Below are 17,225 nucleotides of genomic sequence, written 5' to 3'. Positions count from 1 at the left end.
TCAGACCTTTTTTTTTAAATGAAACTGAAAATTAAATTAAATCGAATCATTTGACTAATCTAAATTAAGACCGGTTTTGTGAATCGAATAAGCAAATTCTTTTGAAAAGATTTGAATTATTCAGATTGGTTTTGTGAACTTGATCAATCGATTCATTAATTATATAGTTATGGAATAACACGAGGATAAGTAGATGACAGAAATGTCATTTTGGCCTGAACTATCCCTTTCAATTCCTTCAAAAAAATATGAATTCCTTAATTTCATCTAAGGAGAACCAAAAAAGCACCGCAACTGTTGATGATATATTCATTTCCAAATAAGGAATATTTTGCATGTTGCTCAGACCCAATTCATTTCCAGCGAGTAGATATTCCCCAGTGACACCGCATATGGCTAACGGTCTGTAGAAGGCTTCCATTCTCTTCTGGCAGCTCTGAATAAAATCTACAGATGACAACAAAAGCATATGGAGTAAAGCAATGACAGGTACAAGAGAATTGATGGATGTGACATGGAACAGGGCCTGCTGTATGTGTGCATTCAAAAGATATTGTTTATTTTTTGGAACGTCCTTTGAGGTGTCTTTTGCAGTGCTGCTGCAAGCTGATAAGCTCAAAACAACAAGCTTCTGACGATTGCAGTCGAAACATACATACAGTGCGCTGAATGGATCATTAGCTCCTTACGAAGGCATTCCCACTCTCTTAAATATGCTTGCCGTCACAATAAACCCGCTGTTTTGAAGCAGCAGCTCAGTCTATTGTACGTAGCTTAATATATATCTATTTTATCTCATTTGCTGTGTTTTCAATCCTATTTCTATCCTTTAAAACACTATTTTACTGGCTCAATCTTCTTAACAGCAATATCATGCTTATTCATTTCAGATTTAAAGACTTTTCAGTAATTAAAGGATATTAACAATCATTGTGGTGCCATAAAAAGACAAACAAAAATTACTGTGTTAATCTGAATCAATGCAATTATGAAGATTATTAATGTACCATTTGCTTTTGTTTAAAGTTCCTTACGTTAATTAATTAAAGGGACAGTTCACCCAAAATGAAGATATTTTAAAGAATGCTGGTAACAAACTATGGAAGCTAATGGCTACCAGCAACTGTTTGGTTACCAGCATTCTTTAAAATATTTTCATTTATGTTCTCGTAAAGAAAGAAACTCTTAAAGGTTCAGAATAACTTAATGGTGACAGAATTTTCATTTGGGAATTTACAATACAAGGGAATGAGGCCAATCTGTAAACAATAAAATGCTTAATTTTTCACAATATGCATATTAACATGATTTTATTGTGAAAAAAAGGGAAAAACACTAAACTTTTTCTCTGTAGTCTGTACAACCTGTATTTTTGGTCTCTGTACAAACAACTTTGTTGCCAGGGAAACATAATGGCAAAACTTTAAAAAACAATAATTCTAAGTCTCAAATTTTTGTTTACAAATTCCCAAAACTGGTTTCATTCGCAACAATAAATGCACATTGTAATCTCAATTTCTGCTTTTTACAAATTAAACAAGGGAAAAGCATAAAAGTAACGATAATTATTATTATGCACCTACATTACACCACATGCTGTCACTTGAGCTTAAGTTGTATTAAACCTGGAATATTTCTTTAACAAAAGACAAACATTGTCTCACAATTCATGAGCTTTCCAAATGCAAAGCAAAATACTATATTAGTATATTAGTCTATACAACTAATATGCTATATTCCTTTTTTCATTCTTTTTGGAGCTTAACAACTAAAAGTAATTTTAGGTGTCAAAATAACAACATTGGAATGCCATGAGGCTGAGTAAACAATGACAGATTTTCAAAATAAACAAATGCACCAGTATGTGTTAAGTCCCATCACATAGTTGTGATTTCGGTGCTTGGAGAGTCTGAGACTGCATTATTTTTAGGTTGTAGAACAAAAAGGCACCCAAACAAAAGAAAACAATTGTAAACTGCTCTGGAGGGGAGAGAAGTACCCAATTTAGAGGCCTGGAGATGAATCTGGCCTGTCAGGCACTGACAAAAGGTGATGGATTAGGAGTTAAGTCCTCTGAAAGCACTCTGGCAAGCGGGATACTCCTGAGGCCTCCTACAAGTCCAGTCGTTCTGAGAATGAACATGTGCAATGACACCAGAACCTTGACATCTCCAGATCCATCTCTGCCCTCCGAGTCAATCGTGATGGGAGCCAAAATAGGGTTCTCACCTCTCGCGATGACCCTCCGTGAGCCGGTACAAATGATTGGCACCTCCATCTGCACATGCTCGGATCTTGGCTGAAATGGCAGAAAAGAAACAGGAGGTGCTTAGATGAATCCTTGATCCATTACAACTCAGATCTAGAGGTAAAGATGAGTGAAGAGATAAATATCATTGCAATCACATTACACTGCTATACATTTGAAGCCATTTTTGAGCCCATCTCGGTAACTGCTGACATGCTGAAATGAAAACAAATAGATTATTCTAGATCATGGCCTGGCTGACAGTAATGGCTCCCTTGTGCCTTTCGCCAAAGCACTAATCATTTCAGGATGAAGGTCACTCTGTCCTGTCAGGATCATCATTGATTCTGATAAGCATGGTGAGCCTTGTCATTTTCAAGGTAAGGCCAATGGGAAGCTAAATCCAGTTAAACAGGCTACTGGTTTTGACGAGAGATGTGACAGTCAAATCTACATAATGAATCTTGATCGGCATTGTATGTAATACTACATGTACTGTATCATATAAGGATGTCTTTAGTAATGCCTCTTATATGAATATTTTTTATATAAAAATATATACAATTCTAAAACCAATTTTCATAAGTATATTCAATAAACATTACATTCATAATTAATTTGTTATCTATAAATAAATATCTAACTAGTTTTTGTATCATTATAATATATAATTATATAAGAAAAAAATATTTCATGAATATATATATATATATATATATATATAAATATATAAATAATGTACATAAGGCATTATGGCAACGTTTATAAAGGGCTAAACAGACTTCAAGTAAAGTGTTACCAGAGATTTGGTTTCAGTTTTTTTTTTTTTTTATTCAGCGCAGGCTGACAAATCTGGGAAAGGTGTAACAGCGTATAATCAGTTATAAATGTACAAAAAAATAACATCTAAAAGTGACATTAAAATGATAATCCCGCTGACTTTGAAGTCTGACATGAGCAGAAGTTCAGAGAAAGTGCTCTTGACTTTTCGTAGCTGAACTAAAGCACACAGATGTGGGATTCACTCTCTAGAAACGAGCAAGAAGTAACAAACAGGAATTTAATAAACAGAACATCTTCACTGAATAAATTAGTTATTTTAAACCAGGTGCTGTGAGAGTGATGTTTTTTTTTCCCTTTGAAGACTTTTTTTCTTCCATTTATCAAGTAGCTTGGTTATAAGCCTGAAAATATTATTTAAAACCACAAAACCCCAATGGTATTACATTTATAAACAGAGGTGACGTTTATGTTTTTTCCAATATAATCTGTGAAAAAGGGAGGGAACATTTTCATGGCCGCATGAAACAAAAATGATTTTCTGTTACGCTCATACAGTTAGAGTGAGGAATCGTCACAAAGATCATGTCAAGATGAACGTAATCTTGCCAGCAAAACTGGTTTATAGACAAAGCATCAAGGGAAGAGAACTGCATCATATGCCTTATGAATAATGGAATGTGTTTGCAACACACTGCTGTGATCCTAATGGACATGATGGCTTTAGGCTTATTGTTAAAAAAAACTTTTTTTTGCAGGTGAAAGTCAAGGAGGATCAAGGGAAACATTTTAAACAGTTAAACACATGTACAAATTAATTGTCACTACTTTTTATCCGCTTGGTGACACAGGAGGGGGTGGAAGCACTTGTGAATTAACACAAGAACATTCACTTTCAATTTACATAGTACCTTCAATGACTGAAATAAATTCTGCACTCTTGAAAACATGTGATAATAAACTTTGTGACTGCTTGCAAAGCGTCATCTTGCTCTGGATTGCCTTTGCTGTCTGTTCTCCCACTTGTATAGACTTCTAAACAATGTCTTAGACTACACTAACTTAAAATCTACCTATATGGTGTTATTTATCTGCAGTCGAAAAGCTCTTTTGTGGTCAATGACTGATTGATATCAATTGAAGATCAATGAATAACATGATAAAAGCCAAATGAATGCTTCTTTGAAATCTTTAAACATTTTCAAACACATCCATCCGTCTGTCTATTGAACCAGAGAAAGGCCCCTAAATGAATTTAAGGCAAATTCCCTGCACGCACTTATGGTTACACTTTAGTATAGGGACCAATTCTCACTATTAACGAGTTGCTTATTAGCATGCCTATTATTAGCATATTGCCTGTTTCTTAGTGAAAGTGACGTGACATACAGTCAAGTATGGTGACCCATACTTTGAATTCGTGCTCTGCATTTAACCCATCCACAGTGCACACACACAGCAGTGAACACACACACACACACACACACACACACACACACACACACACACACACACACACACACACACACACACACAGTGAACACACACCTGGAGCAGTGGGCAGCCGTTTATGCTGCAGTTCCAGGGAAGCAGTTGAGGGGTCGGTGCCTTGCTCAAGGGCACCTCAGTCATGGTATTGAGGGTGTAGATTCACTTCCCCCACCTACAATTACTGCTTATGTCTGCCTTTGGATTGGGAGTCAGACTCTCTGACCATTAGGCCACGACTTCCCCGTACTTATAAAACACATTCTGCATGAACAAATTATATATTCCTAATCCTACCAAATACCCAAACTTACCAACTACCACTAACTATTAATTAATTAGTTAGAAGCAGCAAATTAGGAGTTTATTGAGGCAAAATTTGTAGTTAATTATTGGTTAATAATTAGAACTGGACCTTAAATTGTTAGTTCACCCAAAAATGAATATTAGCCCATGTTTTACTCACCCTCAAGCTATCCTACGTGTATATGACTTTCTGCTTTCAGACTTCAATCAGAGTTACAGTGCCATGAAAAGGTTTGTATATATATATATATATATATATATAAAAATTTTTTTTTTTTTTTTTTGCATATTTGCAACAGTTAAAAGATTCAGATTATCAAACTAATTTTAATATTACACAAAAATATCCAGAGTTAATACAAATTGCAGTTTTTAAATAATGATTTCATTTATTAAGAAAAAAAAGCTTGCCAAATCTGCCTGGCCCAATGTGAAAAAGTAATTGCACCCTAAATCTAATAACTGGTTGTGCCACTCATTGCAGCAACTGTCTTTCACATCGCTGTAGAGGAATTTTGTCCCACTCTTCTTTGCAGAATTGTTTTAATTCAGACACATTGGAGGGTTTTTTTAAGCATGAAGTGAATGAATAGTGAATGGAATGTTTAAGATCGTGCCACAGAATCTCAGTCCGGACTTTGACTTGGACACTCCAAAACCTTTTTTTTTTTTTTTTTGAGCCATTCAGAGGTGGACTTGCTGGTGTGTTTGGGATCATTTTCCTGTTGCATAACCATCAACAACAGTCTACAGAATATTTTCCCAAAAGTCTTGGGGATAATCAAGATATTTTGTTGGCAAATGTGAGACGAGCCTCTGTGTTCTTTTTGGTTAGCAATAGCTTTTGCCTCTGAACTCTTCCATGGATGCCGTTTCTTTCTTATTGTTGAATCATGAACATTGGCCTTAATTGAGGCAAGTAAGGCCTGGAGTTATTTAGATGTTGTTCTTTAGATGTTGTTCTGGGACCTTTTATGACCTCCTGGATGAGTCGTCGTTGCACTCTTGAAGTACGTTTGGTTGGCCCAGCCACACCTGGGAAGGTTCACCACTGTTCCAAGTTTTCTCCATTTGTGGATAATGCTCTGATCATGGTTCGCTGGAGTCCCAAAGCCTTAGAAATGTTTTTATAACCCTTTCTAGGCTGATACATGTCAACTATTTTGTTTCTCATGTTCTTGAATTTCTTTAGATGTGTTGCTCTTTAAACATGCTTCACTTTGTCAGACAGGTTCAATTTAAGTGTTTTCTTGATTCAAACGGTCTGGCAGTAATCAGGCATGGGTGTGGCTAATGAAGTTTAACTCAGATTTCTAAAATAATGTGGTTAATCACAGTTCTTTCATAATTTAACAGGAGGGGGCAATTCATTTTTCCCGTAGGGTCAGGTAGGTTTGGACAGCTTTTTTCCCTTAATTAATGAAATTATCATTTAAAAACTTAATTTTGTATGTACTTGCATTATCTTTGTGTAATATTAAAATCAGTTTGATGATCTGAATCTTTTAACTCAAAAAGTAAAAACGTTTTGACGGCACTGTATATTAAAATGATCCTTGCTCTTCCATATGTTAGAATGGCAGTGGCTGGGTGTTTTTTTTTTTCAACAGTCCAAAAAGTAGTCAAATAAAGCACATCCATCCATGATAAAACATGCCTCCAGGGGGTGAACAAAGGCCTCCTGTAGCGAATCAATGTGTTTAAAAAAAATTATATAAACAGTTATGTGTAACTTCTGCCAATTGTTTTGTGCATGTTCACGAGAGACTGCCTTTCTAGTGGATGCCGCCGGATACATGCGTAGTGAAAAAAAACAATGTTTGTTTACACAAAAGAAGCAAAGTTTGCTTGCTCCTCTTATATCAAAAAGTATACAAAATAGTTTACAAATCCTCATTTTGTACTTATAATTCGTGAACAGTGTTTTGCTTTTTTCTCTCTCAGCTGCACTTCTGTGTTCATCACTAATCACCGCCGTGTGCACTTCACATACATCCAATGTTATCCACTGAAAACTGTCTACGACAGTTAGCAGAAATGAAAGAAAAGTGTTTATAACATTTTAAATATGGTATTTTTTCCTATAAAAGTTCATCGTTTCACTAAAGGAGGCGTTAATTCACCCACTGGAGCCGTGTGAGGCATGTTTTAATATGGATGGATGCACTTTATTTGACTACTTTTCAACCATAGCTTGGATGAGTCAGGACAATTTTTAATATAACTCCGATTGGATTCATCTGAAAGAAGAAAGCCATATACACCTAGGAATGCCTTGACGGTGAGCAAAACGGACTTGGGTGAACTAACCATTTAAAATAAAATGTGACCAAATATAATTATTTATTTGTTTGCAATAAGTATAAAATATATTTTTATATTAAATTGCATGCACACACACACACACACACACACACACAGACACACAGACACACAGACACACACACACACACACACACACACACACACACACACACACACACACACACACACACACACACACACACAGCCTACATATTGGCTACAGCATTACTAATCAAACCACACAAAGACTCATACAGAAGAGAAATCACTGAAAAAAGTAGTTTTTGTTTTCTTTCCACACAAAAAGTATTCTCGTTGTTTCTTAAAATTAAAGTTGAACCAAAGATGTCACATGGACCATTGTAACAATGTCCTTACTACATTTCTGGGCCTTAAACAATGTAGTTCCCTTGCTGCAGAGTGAACAAGCTCTCAGATTTCATAAAAATATCTTAATTTGTGTTTCTGAAGATGAACAAAAGTCTTACGGGTTTGGAACAACTTGAAGCGTAACTAAACCCTAAAACAACTTTTTTTAGTTAATGATCTGTAAGAATGCGGCTTTATTAGTGCTGTTCATTGATTCGAGTAACTTTTTTGACATTTGAGTATAAAGTGTTTTAAGTCTACAATATATGGTGTAAAAACGTCTGAGTGATGCCCTCTTCAGTTTGAACGGTGGCTACTGCAGTTGATTGTTCCTATTGGATGTTTGCGGTGGTACGTGACATAAGTGGTGGCAGGTGACGTAAGCAGTTTCCATCTCACCAAGCCCTTGGTACGAGCTACCACACCCTTGGCTGTATAAAACCATCTTGTTCCGTCAAAATCATTTTAGTGAGTCAGGAGTTGGAATTGCGAGTATTGAAAACGATTACGATAGAGTATTTTAGCATCTATTTAGCATATCATTTATATAGTTATTTAGATTATTTTGTGTAGCCTATGTAGTTAATTAGCATAGTTATTAGTGTAATGTTAGTATTGTTAAGCATAGTTAGTAGCATAGTATTGCATCAGTTAGGATAGCTTCAAGTTAGCGTAGATTTGATCTGTATTTAGTACAGTGGTCAAGATGGTACGTAGGTGTAGTGTTGCTGGTTGCAACAGCACTGCTGGACTGCATAGTTTTCCAGCAGACTTGAAAATTAGACGCCAGTGGTTGCATGCACTTGGCCTGGAAGACCGTGAGTTCCCGCCTAGAGCTGGAGTGTGCAAACTGTATTCTACGCGGGATTGCTTCTCCAACACAGCTCGCGCTGAAAAGTGACACAGTATCTTACTCGGAGACTGGCCCCATTCTCTCTTGCACGGCTGCTTTGCTAGCATCGTCGGATGCCGATCGCGATGCGGGAGTTAAGTGCGCAGTTTGAGCCAGCGGCTCGAATTGATATGGCTCAGGCCCTGGCCCTGTGTCTACAGACACCTCAACATCCTCCACTTCTGGTGAAGGTGGGGGAGAAAAGTCCTCTACTTCAAATGAACACTCCATTGCAAAGCTACTTGCGTCACTACAGTCACTCTCCATTGTAGCGACTCTAACAGCAGCTGTCAATTAATCCGTCACTGCGGGTCTCAGGTTCACGCCCCACCCGCTCAGCCCCGCCCTTGGTTCATCCCCTCTATCTCTGCTGTGCTCTGCCAACTTTTCAGCATTTTTCAAATATTGCCAGTGGGTGGAGTCAGGCTCTGACCAGGGGTTTAGTTACCCTTTAAGGATGAAAAACTAATGACAGAATTCTCATTTTTGGGTGAACTATGCCTTTATGATATTGTGAAATGGTTTATTTATTAAAATAATCATTCCAAATTACTGTGTTAAATCAGTGCCCCGGACCACAAGCTTAGTGTTTTAAGATTATTTAAGGGTTGTTTGTTGTTGTATAATTATCACTTTTTAAAATATTAATTCAAAAAGCAAAAAAAACACATTTTATAAGGTTCTTTACAATGGTGTAGTTGACTTCTGTCTGTAATGACCCAGATATACTAACAAAGTCACAAGTAAAGCGTAAAATCATTTACTCTTCAGTTCTGAAATAATGTCTCATGATGATGCATCCAGGCCAGTCATTCATTAGTTCCCAGACAGCTCAGTTGGTCTGGCAAAGACATCATCATTTGTTCATAGGGTGATTACACTGGTGTTTTCAATGCTGTCTCGAGAGGTGAATCAAAGAAGCTTTTCTGTAAAGATTCTCTCAAAGTAAACAGCATGCTACATCTCTAACCGGAAAACAAGGCATAATTCAGTGCAGCCGAGAACTTACAAGCTAGACTTAAAAGCACCGCGCTGAATGCAAATGACTCATTATTTCAACACCAGGCAACTATATTAATATGAAGACTTCAATAAAATGAAGACTTCAATAAAATGAAGACTTAACCACATGCAGAGCAAAATAGGTAATAGTATAACATCCATAGCCATGGATCTTGAGAATTGACAGCACTTAAACTGCTTTCAGTTCTAAATGTGCAATAAATATCTAAACAGTTGCAAGATCATGTGATCTGCTTTTCAAGACTTTGAATTTCAGGAGTATCACCGTTGGCTTTTGTTTATACTGTTAATGAACAACAAATTAGTTATACAATCAAAATGAATAGAATCTATAATGCTATAAAAGTTTTAACTACTGAAAAGCTTTACAAAAGAGTTTGTGGTGGGTCCTCTGATAGTAAACAACCAAACATTCTCACTTGTGGTGAGGCAGTGTTACAACGTCCGGAGATGCTGGAAGAGGGTAAATCATTTGTGAATGCTCTTTCACTGAAGCCCTAGTGCGGGACAGATAACCTTGTAAATAAACACTTCATAATCCACCAGTGGTGCTTCCTCTTCCTGTCATGAACTTTTGCTACTCGGCTGGTGTTTTATGGGGGACAAATATTAATGAGGCAGACTTTGCTGTGGCTGATTTAATGTCTTTTGGCAGTGGAAGTGAAGTGAAGCCTGTGGCCTTTGTAAATCAAAGAGGGACGAGTGGTCAACGAGCAAAATGGAAGGTTAGTTCATCTTTTAAGATGGCTTCTTTATCGTAAAAAGAGTTGAGAGTGAGAATGGGTGAAAAATGTTTAATTTAAGTCTACAGGAGGAAGCAGGAAGTCTGGGTGGGATATATATTTTAAAAAAATTGGTAGTAAGATGTATTATTTGCTAAAACATCAAGGAATGTGAAACAAATAAAAAGAGCCCAAACACCAAAACACTACTACTGCTGTATTGTAAAACAAACTGTCAAACAAAAATGCCACTCTCAAACTCTTCAATAACAGAGGGAGGGATAATTACTTCACACACCACAACATTTGGAAGAGAGATTTCTGGACAGAAGAAAGAAATGGTATACTATAGACTATCTGATTTCTGTGACAACGTCAATTTTTCAGAACACCAAGCTTTTATCAAAGCAGGACGTTTGAAGCATTTCCATCAATAAACACCAAATGTTAGAGAAAGGTGGAGAAAGACAGCTTACAGGAGGTGATTATGGCTTCCACAAATATGATTTGGTTTTCAAATTCCATCTGACTGTCCACTCTGTCATTTTGCAAGTAACAAAATCGGTTTCTGACAGTGTAGTAATTGTCAGATGTGATGAAAATCACTGATGATGTCAGCAGAATGCCAAGAGACATTCTCACACAACTAAGAATGTAAGTGTGGACGTTTTGCCTCAGCTCATGTCTTTTTTCCACAGTGCTGAACTAGTAAGGTGCATAAGGTGCACAAGACAACATAATTGACATTTTACACACTAAGTCACATACAAAACTGCTGACGTGAATGCCACATAGTTCACTATATGATGAAGAAAAAAATGATGAAAATCTGTGTATCTAGAAGATAGCTCAATGAAAAATATAAATGTAAAGAAATCAGACAGACGCAGTGAAATTATTTAGGATTTAAATAAGATTTATGTGGTTTTAAACTGATTTGTAAACTTTGCAACAATGTTCATACTTAAAACAAAGAAAAAAGAAATTAGAGTTAGACACCTAAATTAACGTTAAACTTTAGGAAAACATTTGTAGTTTTATATACATCAGTGTTCAAAAATTGTTTGCTCAGTAAAATTTAATTTTTTTATAGTTCATTAATACTTTTATTAAGCAAGGATGCACTGAATTGATCCTTTAACGTGATAGCAAATATATTTAAAATGTTACAAAAGATTTCAATTGCAAATAAATGCAGTTTTTTTCTATCCATCAAAAAAATTCATCAATGATTTCTTTTAATTTTGATGATTATAACTGACAGCTAAGGAAAATCCCAAATTCAGTATCTCAGAAAATTACAAAGAAAGGATTTTTAGAAATCTTGGCCAACTAAAAAGTATAAAAATGAAAAGTATGAGCATGTACAGCACTCAATACTTAGTTGGGGCTCCTTTTGCCTGAATTACTGCAGCAATGCAGCGTGGCATTGGGGTCGATCAGTCTGTGGCACTGCTCAGGTGTTATGAGAGCCCAGGTTTCTCTGATAGTGGCCTTCAGCTCTTTTGCATTGTTGGGTCTGGCATATCGCATCTTCCTCTTCACAATACCCCATAGATTTTCTATGGGGTTAAGGTCAGGCAAGTTTGCTGGCCAGTTAATAACAGGGATACCATGGTCCTTAAACCAGGTACTGGTAGCTTTGGCACTGTGTGCAGGTGCCAAGTACTGTTGGAAAATGAAATCTGCATCTCCATAAAGTTGGTCAGCAGCAGGAAGCATGAATTGCTCTAAAACATCCTGGTATATGGCTGCGTTGACCTTGGACCTCAGAAAACACAGTGGACCAACACCAGCAGATGACATGGCACGCCAAACCATCACTGACTGTGTAAACTTTACACTGGACCTCAAGCAACGTGGATTGTGTGCCTCTCCTCTCTTCCTCCAGACTCTGGGACCCTGATTTCCAAAGGAAATGCAAAATTTACTATCATCAGAGAACATTACTTTGGACCACTCAGCAGCAGTCCAGTCCTTTTTGAAGCGAGACGCTTCTGATGCTGTCTGTTGTTCAAGAATGGCTTGACACAAGGGGCCCTATCTTGCACCCAGCGCAATTGACTTTGTAAACCGACGCATATGTCATTCCTATTTTGCACCCGGGCAAGGCGCTTTTCCCTCCACAGAAGCACGTCGCTAAATTAGGGAATGAACTTGCGCTCCCTGGGCGGTTCAGCGCAAAAAAGGAGGCGTGTTCCGGCGCAAACGTTCCTTCATGCTATTTTGCAGGTTTAGAAAACAATTGCGCCACTAACCAGGAAAAAATAGTTTAAAGTCAGTGGCGCGTTGCGCATGTTATTCATATGCTATTTTAAGGGCGCATGCTTGGCCATAATCAATGAAGCGTGTGCACAACGCGCACGATTCTCTCATCTACACAGAAGCAGCAGTTATCATTTTTGCAAATCATACATTATTACGATAGATAGATAGATAGATAGATAGATAGATAGATAGATAGATAGATAGATAGATAGATAGATAGGTAGATAGATAGATAGATAGATAGATAGATAGATAGATAGATAGATAGATAGATAGACAATTTATTATAAAAGCATACATCTAGCTTACACATTTACCCAAATTATAATACACCTTTTTAACCGAAGTTATTTTGGGTGGGTTTCTCCATCCCCAAAGCGTTGCTCTCCTTGGCTGTGAACCGCTCCTGGCGTGCGTCTGGCAAATCCGCCGTTATAATAGGAATCCGCTTTAGAACAAGTGCGCCTGCTCTTAAAGGGAATATGAGATGATGCTCTGAATTGGTTTATTTCATGTAACGCCCAAACCACACCTATGAATAATGAAGCTACTTCAGACCAACCCATTTTAGATTTGCGCCTGGCGCAAGAGCCGTTTATCCCGCCGGGAAAATAGCAACAGCGCCAAGACCCACCCACAAAGTTACTTGCGCTTTGCGCTTTGACACTTGCGTTTCAGATCGTTAAAATAGGGCCCAAGGAATGTGACAGCTGAAACCCATGTCTTGCATACGTCTGTGCGTAGTGGTTCTTGAAGCACTGACTCCAGCTGCAGTCCACTCTTTGTGAATCTCCCACGCATTTTTGAATGGGTTTTGTTTCACAATCCTCTCCAGGGTGCGGTTATCCCTATTGCTTCTACACTTTTTTCTACCACATATTTTCCTTCCCTTCGCCTCTCTATTAAGGTGCTTGGACACAGAGCTCTGTGAACAGCCAGCCTCTTTAGCAGTGACCTTTTGTGTCTTTCCCTCCTTGTGCAAGGTGTCAATGGTCGTCTTTTGGACAACTGTCAAGTCAGCAGTCTTCCCCATGATTGTGTAGCCTACGGAACTAGACTGAGAGACCATTTAAAGGCCTTTGCAGGTGTTTTGAGTTAATTAGCTGATTAGAGTGTGGCACCAGGTGTCTTCAATATTGAACATTTTCACAATATTCAAATTTTCTGAGATACTGAATTTGGGATTTTCCTTAGTTGTCAGTTATAATCATCAAAATTAAAAGAAATAAATATTTGAAATATATCACTCTGTGTGTAATGAATGAATATAATATACAAGTTTCACTTTTTGATAGGTTAAATAAATCAACTTTTTGATGATATTCTAATTATATGACAGCACCCGTGTATATACTTCTGCGTCATATATATATATATATATATATATATATATATATATATATATATATATATATATATATATATATATTAGGGGTGTAACGATACGCGTATTCGTATTGAACCGTTCGGTACGAGGCTTTCAGTTCGGTACGCGGTACGCATTATGGACCGAACGGTTCGTTGGACTAATTAATTATATTTGGAAAATAAAAAAAATTGTGAAATATAATGATATGCGTTCAACAAGGTAGCCCAATAACCCAAACGACGTTACAGGCAACGCCCCTGACACCCCCGAAGAAGAAAAAAACACCAACTTATATGTTTATGTTAGGCTACCCAGTCAGGCGCTCGCTCACTCAGTACGCGCTGAAGGTTCGTTGCAAAATGGCCAATGCATTTAACAGACCAGAAATAGAAGATCCTCCAATAACCAACAGGTCTGGTGTTTGGGTGCACTTTGGATTCCCTGTAAGCTATAATGGTGATGGCAAGAGAGTGGTGGATAAAAAAACAACGATATGTCGCATCTAGGGTAGCCTACACCAGCGGGAATACAAAAAAAAAAAAAAAAACACCAGCGGGATTACTTGAAACATGTCAACTCATTTACGCCGACATCACCTTAGCGTGTCAGTATCTGGGAAAAGACGGAAAAAAGGAGAAACATACACGCATGAAAACTATCCCTGCAGCATTTAGACAGACATTTCCAACGGATTCAAACAGGGCAAAAGACATCACCACGGCGTTTGGTAGGCTACATTTACGTTATAGCCGCGGATATGAGACCTTACTATTTACCATTCATTCTATCATCACCATTATAGCTTACAGGGAATCCAAAGTGCACTCAAACACCAGACCTGTTGGTTATTGGAGGATCTTCTATTTCTGGTCTGTTAAACGCATTAGCCATTTTGCAACGAGCCTTCAGCGCGTACTGAGTGAGCGAGCGCCTTACTCTGTAGTGGAAAACGTAGGTTTTAAGAACATGCTTAATGTAATTGAGCCCCGTTACAATATTCCTTCACGAGCCCATTTCAGACAGACCGTAATTCCTGCTTTGTTCCAAAAAACATAAGCCCCTATAGAGAACCAATTGAGTAAAAACACACTCAATATAAAGAGTTATAGAGTTCCATATAAAAAGTTACATCTTTGTATTTGTTCATAACTAATATAACATTTTCATTTTTTTTTTTATAAGGAGCTGTTTTTGTTTTATACAGTATGCTGCTAAGAAAACACCATAGAAGATGGGTAAAGAATAGCTCCATCATTGTTCAATGTAAAAAAAAAAAAACATACTTTGTTAGTTTTAATAAATAAAACATTTTTTAAAAATCAAGGAAATTTATCTGCCAATTTTTTCTTTTTGCTGTATCTAAAACGTACCGAACCGTACCGAACCGAACCGTGACACCAGTGTATTGTATCGAACCGAACTGTGAATTTTGTGAACCGTTACACCCCTAATATATATATATATTAAAACAGAAAACGGTTACTTTTATTACTGTTTTTACAGTATTTTTTTTCTAAAACAAACGTAGCTATTTTTTAAGCACCCTAACCTTTTGAACAGTAGTGTAAAAAACAGAAATAGACCCATTGAAAGTAGCTGCCATATTTAATTTGACGCAGAAGTATAACAGGTACTAAATAACAACATAATGAATAAACGGCATTTCCATTTATTTCAGCCTTGTGTTTGTTAGTTTCAAATCAAGCTTGGCAGCTATTGTTTAAGGCCCATAGCATGCATTTTCTAACCCACTAGTACGTCACTTCCTCAGTGGTTGAGACACACAAAGTGTTTGCGGTTTAAATTCAGTACTAAGCATGCAACTGGAATAAGAAAGAAGTGAACTTTTGAAAAGCATCCAAAAATGTGATGGTATCTGCAAAGAGCCGTCTTTGATCATCCAGTCCTACAGAGCACTGGTGGTGCCACGGGCCCATAGGACTGCACTTCTGAGGCTCACTGGAGGAGGGGTGGAGCACCCAGCCCCGGTCCCTCAAGGAAAACCATCTGGATATGTTCACCCTGCTCCCAGCAACACACTCGTCGCCCACCTGCTCTGCCTCCAGAGCAAAGCCGCATGAAAAATGCACAGTATCTCTGATGCAAGGGCAGAGGAATTACATGATCAAGAGTTTTTAAATGAGTTCAACTTCTGAAAACAACAAAAGCTGGAGCAATATAGTATACAAACTCTCGCCATGCATAAAACAAAGTGGCAACCATTTGAAGGGAAGAGTCTATATTAAACACCAAAATGCATATGATGAATAAAAAATAGTATTTTCTTGACTGAAAGCGCTTTGATAGTCCTAAAAATCCTTCAAAGAAACAAACTAGGGCAATCAAATTAACGGACGAATTTAGTCCAATTAATTATGAAAACATAATGCAATAGGAAAATTAATTCAATTACTCATGCCCTTAAACCTTTGGTAGAAGAAAAAAAAAGAATGTTTTTAAATTATTTAGTCATCCGCCTCACTGACGTAATATCTAATGTAATGAATTATCTTGAGATGTTTTACAGTAAAAGAAATCACTGAATTAATTTAATTACATTTTTAATTGACAGACATCTCTAAAACACAATCTGCCTATATATATATATCAGGGATGGAAATTAACTTTTTTGTACACCAGCTACTGTGGCTTTCAAAATCTACCAGCCACTCAATGTTTTTACCAGGCACTTTCTTGTTTTTAACTGACAATGTGTAACTGAATGTGAAAATTAATATTACAAGATCAACAATACTTAAGCAGTTTATTTAATCTCAAGTCTCAATGAAATTCTCTCTCAATGAGATTTCTCAAAAATGCTGCTTAGGCAGCTTACTAGGTTTTGAAACAGCCGACTCTTGCTGAAGTAGCTCATTCTCTCAACTCCTTAGCCCAACCGGAAGATACACTGCACTGAACTTTTTTAATGCACAGAAACATTTTAGCGATATTCTAAACAGTTTCCGTCCGCATTAATAATGTTGTATTTAATTCCAAAGTAAAGGATTCACCAATATATATGTTTTTTTTTTTGTGGTTGATGGAACACGCGGGGAAAAAAAGTCCCCTGTTCAACACTGTATCACTGAAAGAAATCTCGGCTCACAAACTTTTACACCATCGACAAACTAACGCACTGCATTTTTAATACATAGTTTTTACGCGTCTCGTCACGCTAGAGCTGTCAAACATGTGTAGCGATACAATGTTGTTTCTACAAACAAAAATGAACAGCTTCACAACTTACTAGCCACAGAGCTAACTTCTGAAATAGTACTTGAGGATTGGAAATAAAATGCATCCCCCAGACAGCAGTTATTAGACACGCGACCGATAATACTGTTTGTTAGTTTGCTTATTATGCCATTAAAAACAATAAGATAAACACAAACTGTCCATTTAATCTAAAATGTTGCAGAATGCTGGAGGAAAATGAACTTACAGGGGTTTGACAGA

At 37.2% G+C, this 17,225-nt stretch overlaps 1 protein-coding gene across 4 annotated transcripts in view; it reads right to left on the bottom strand.

Annotated features, from left to right (window-relative positions):
- Positions 1-17,225, bottom strand: part of LOC132116043 (thiamin pyrophosphokinase 1-like) — an 87,930-nt gene that overhangs the window by 58,981 nt on the left and 11,724 nt on the right. For all 4 annotated transcript variants that reach the window (XM_059524571.1, XM_059524568.1, XM_059524570.1 and 1 more), the window contains one exon: positions 2,230-2,299. In XM_059524571.1, coding sequence (XP_059380554.1) covers positions 2,230-2,299 — 70 coding nt within the window. The remainder of the gene's footprint in view (positions 1-2,229; positions 2,300-17,225) is intronic.

The sequence above is a fragment of the Carassius carassius genome, chromosome 35, assembly GCF_963082965.1.
Source record: "Carassius carassius chromosome 35, fCarCar2.1, whole genome shotgun sequence".
In the NCBI taxonomy this organism is placed as follows: domain Eukaryota; kingdom Metazoa; phylum Chordata; class Actinopteri; order Cypriniformes; family Cyprinidae; genus Carassius; species Carassius carassius.
This window is presented reverse-complemented; position numbering and strand designations above follow the sequence as displayed.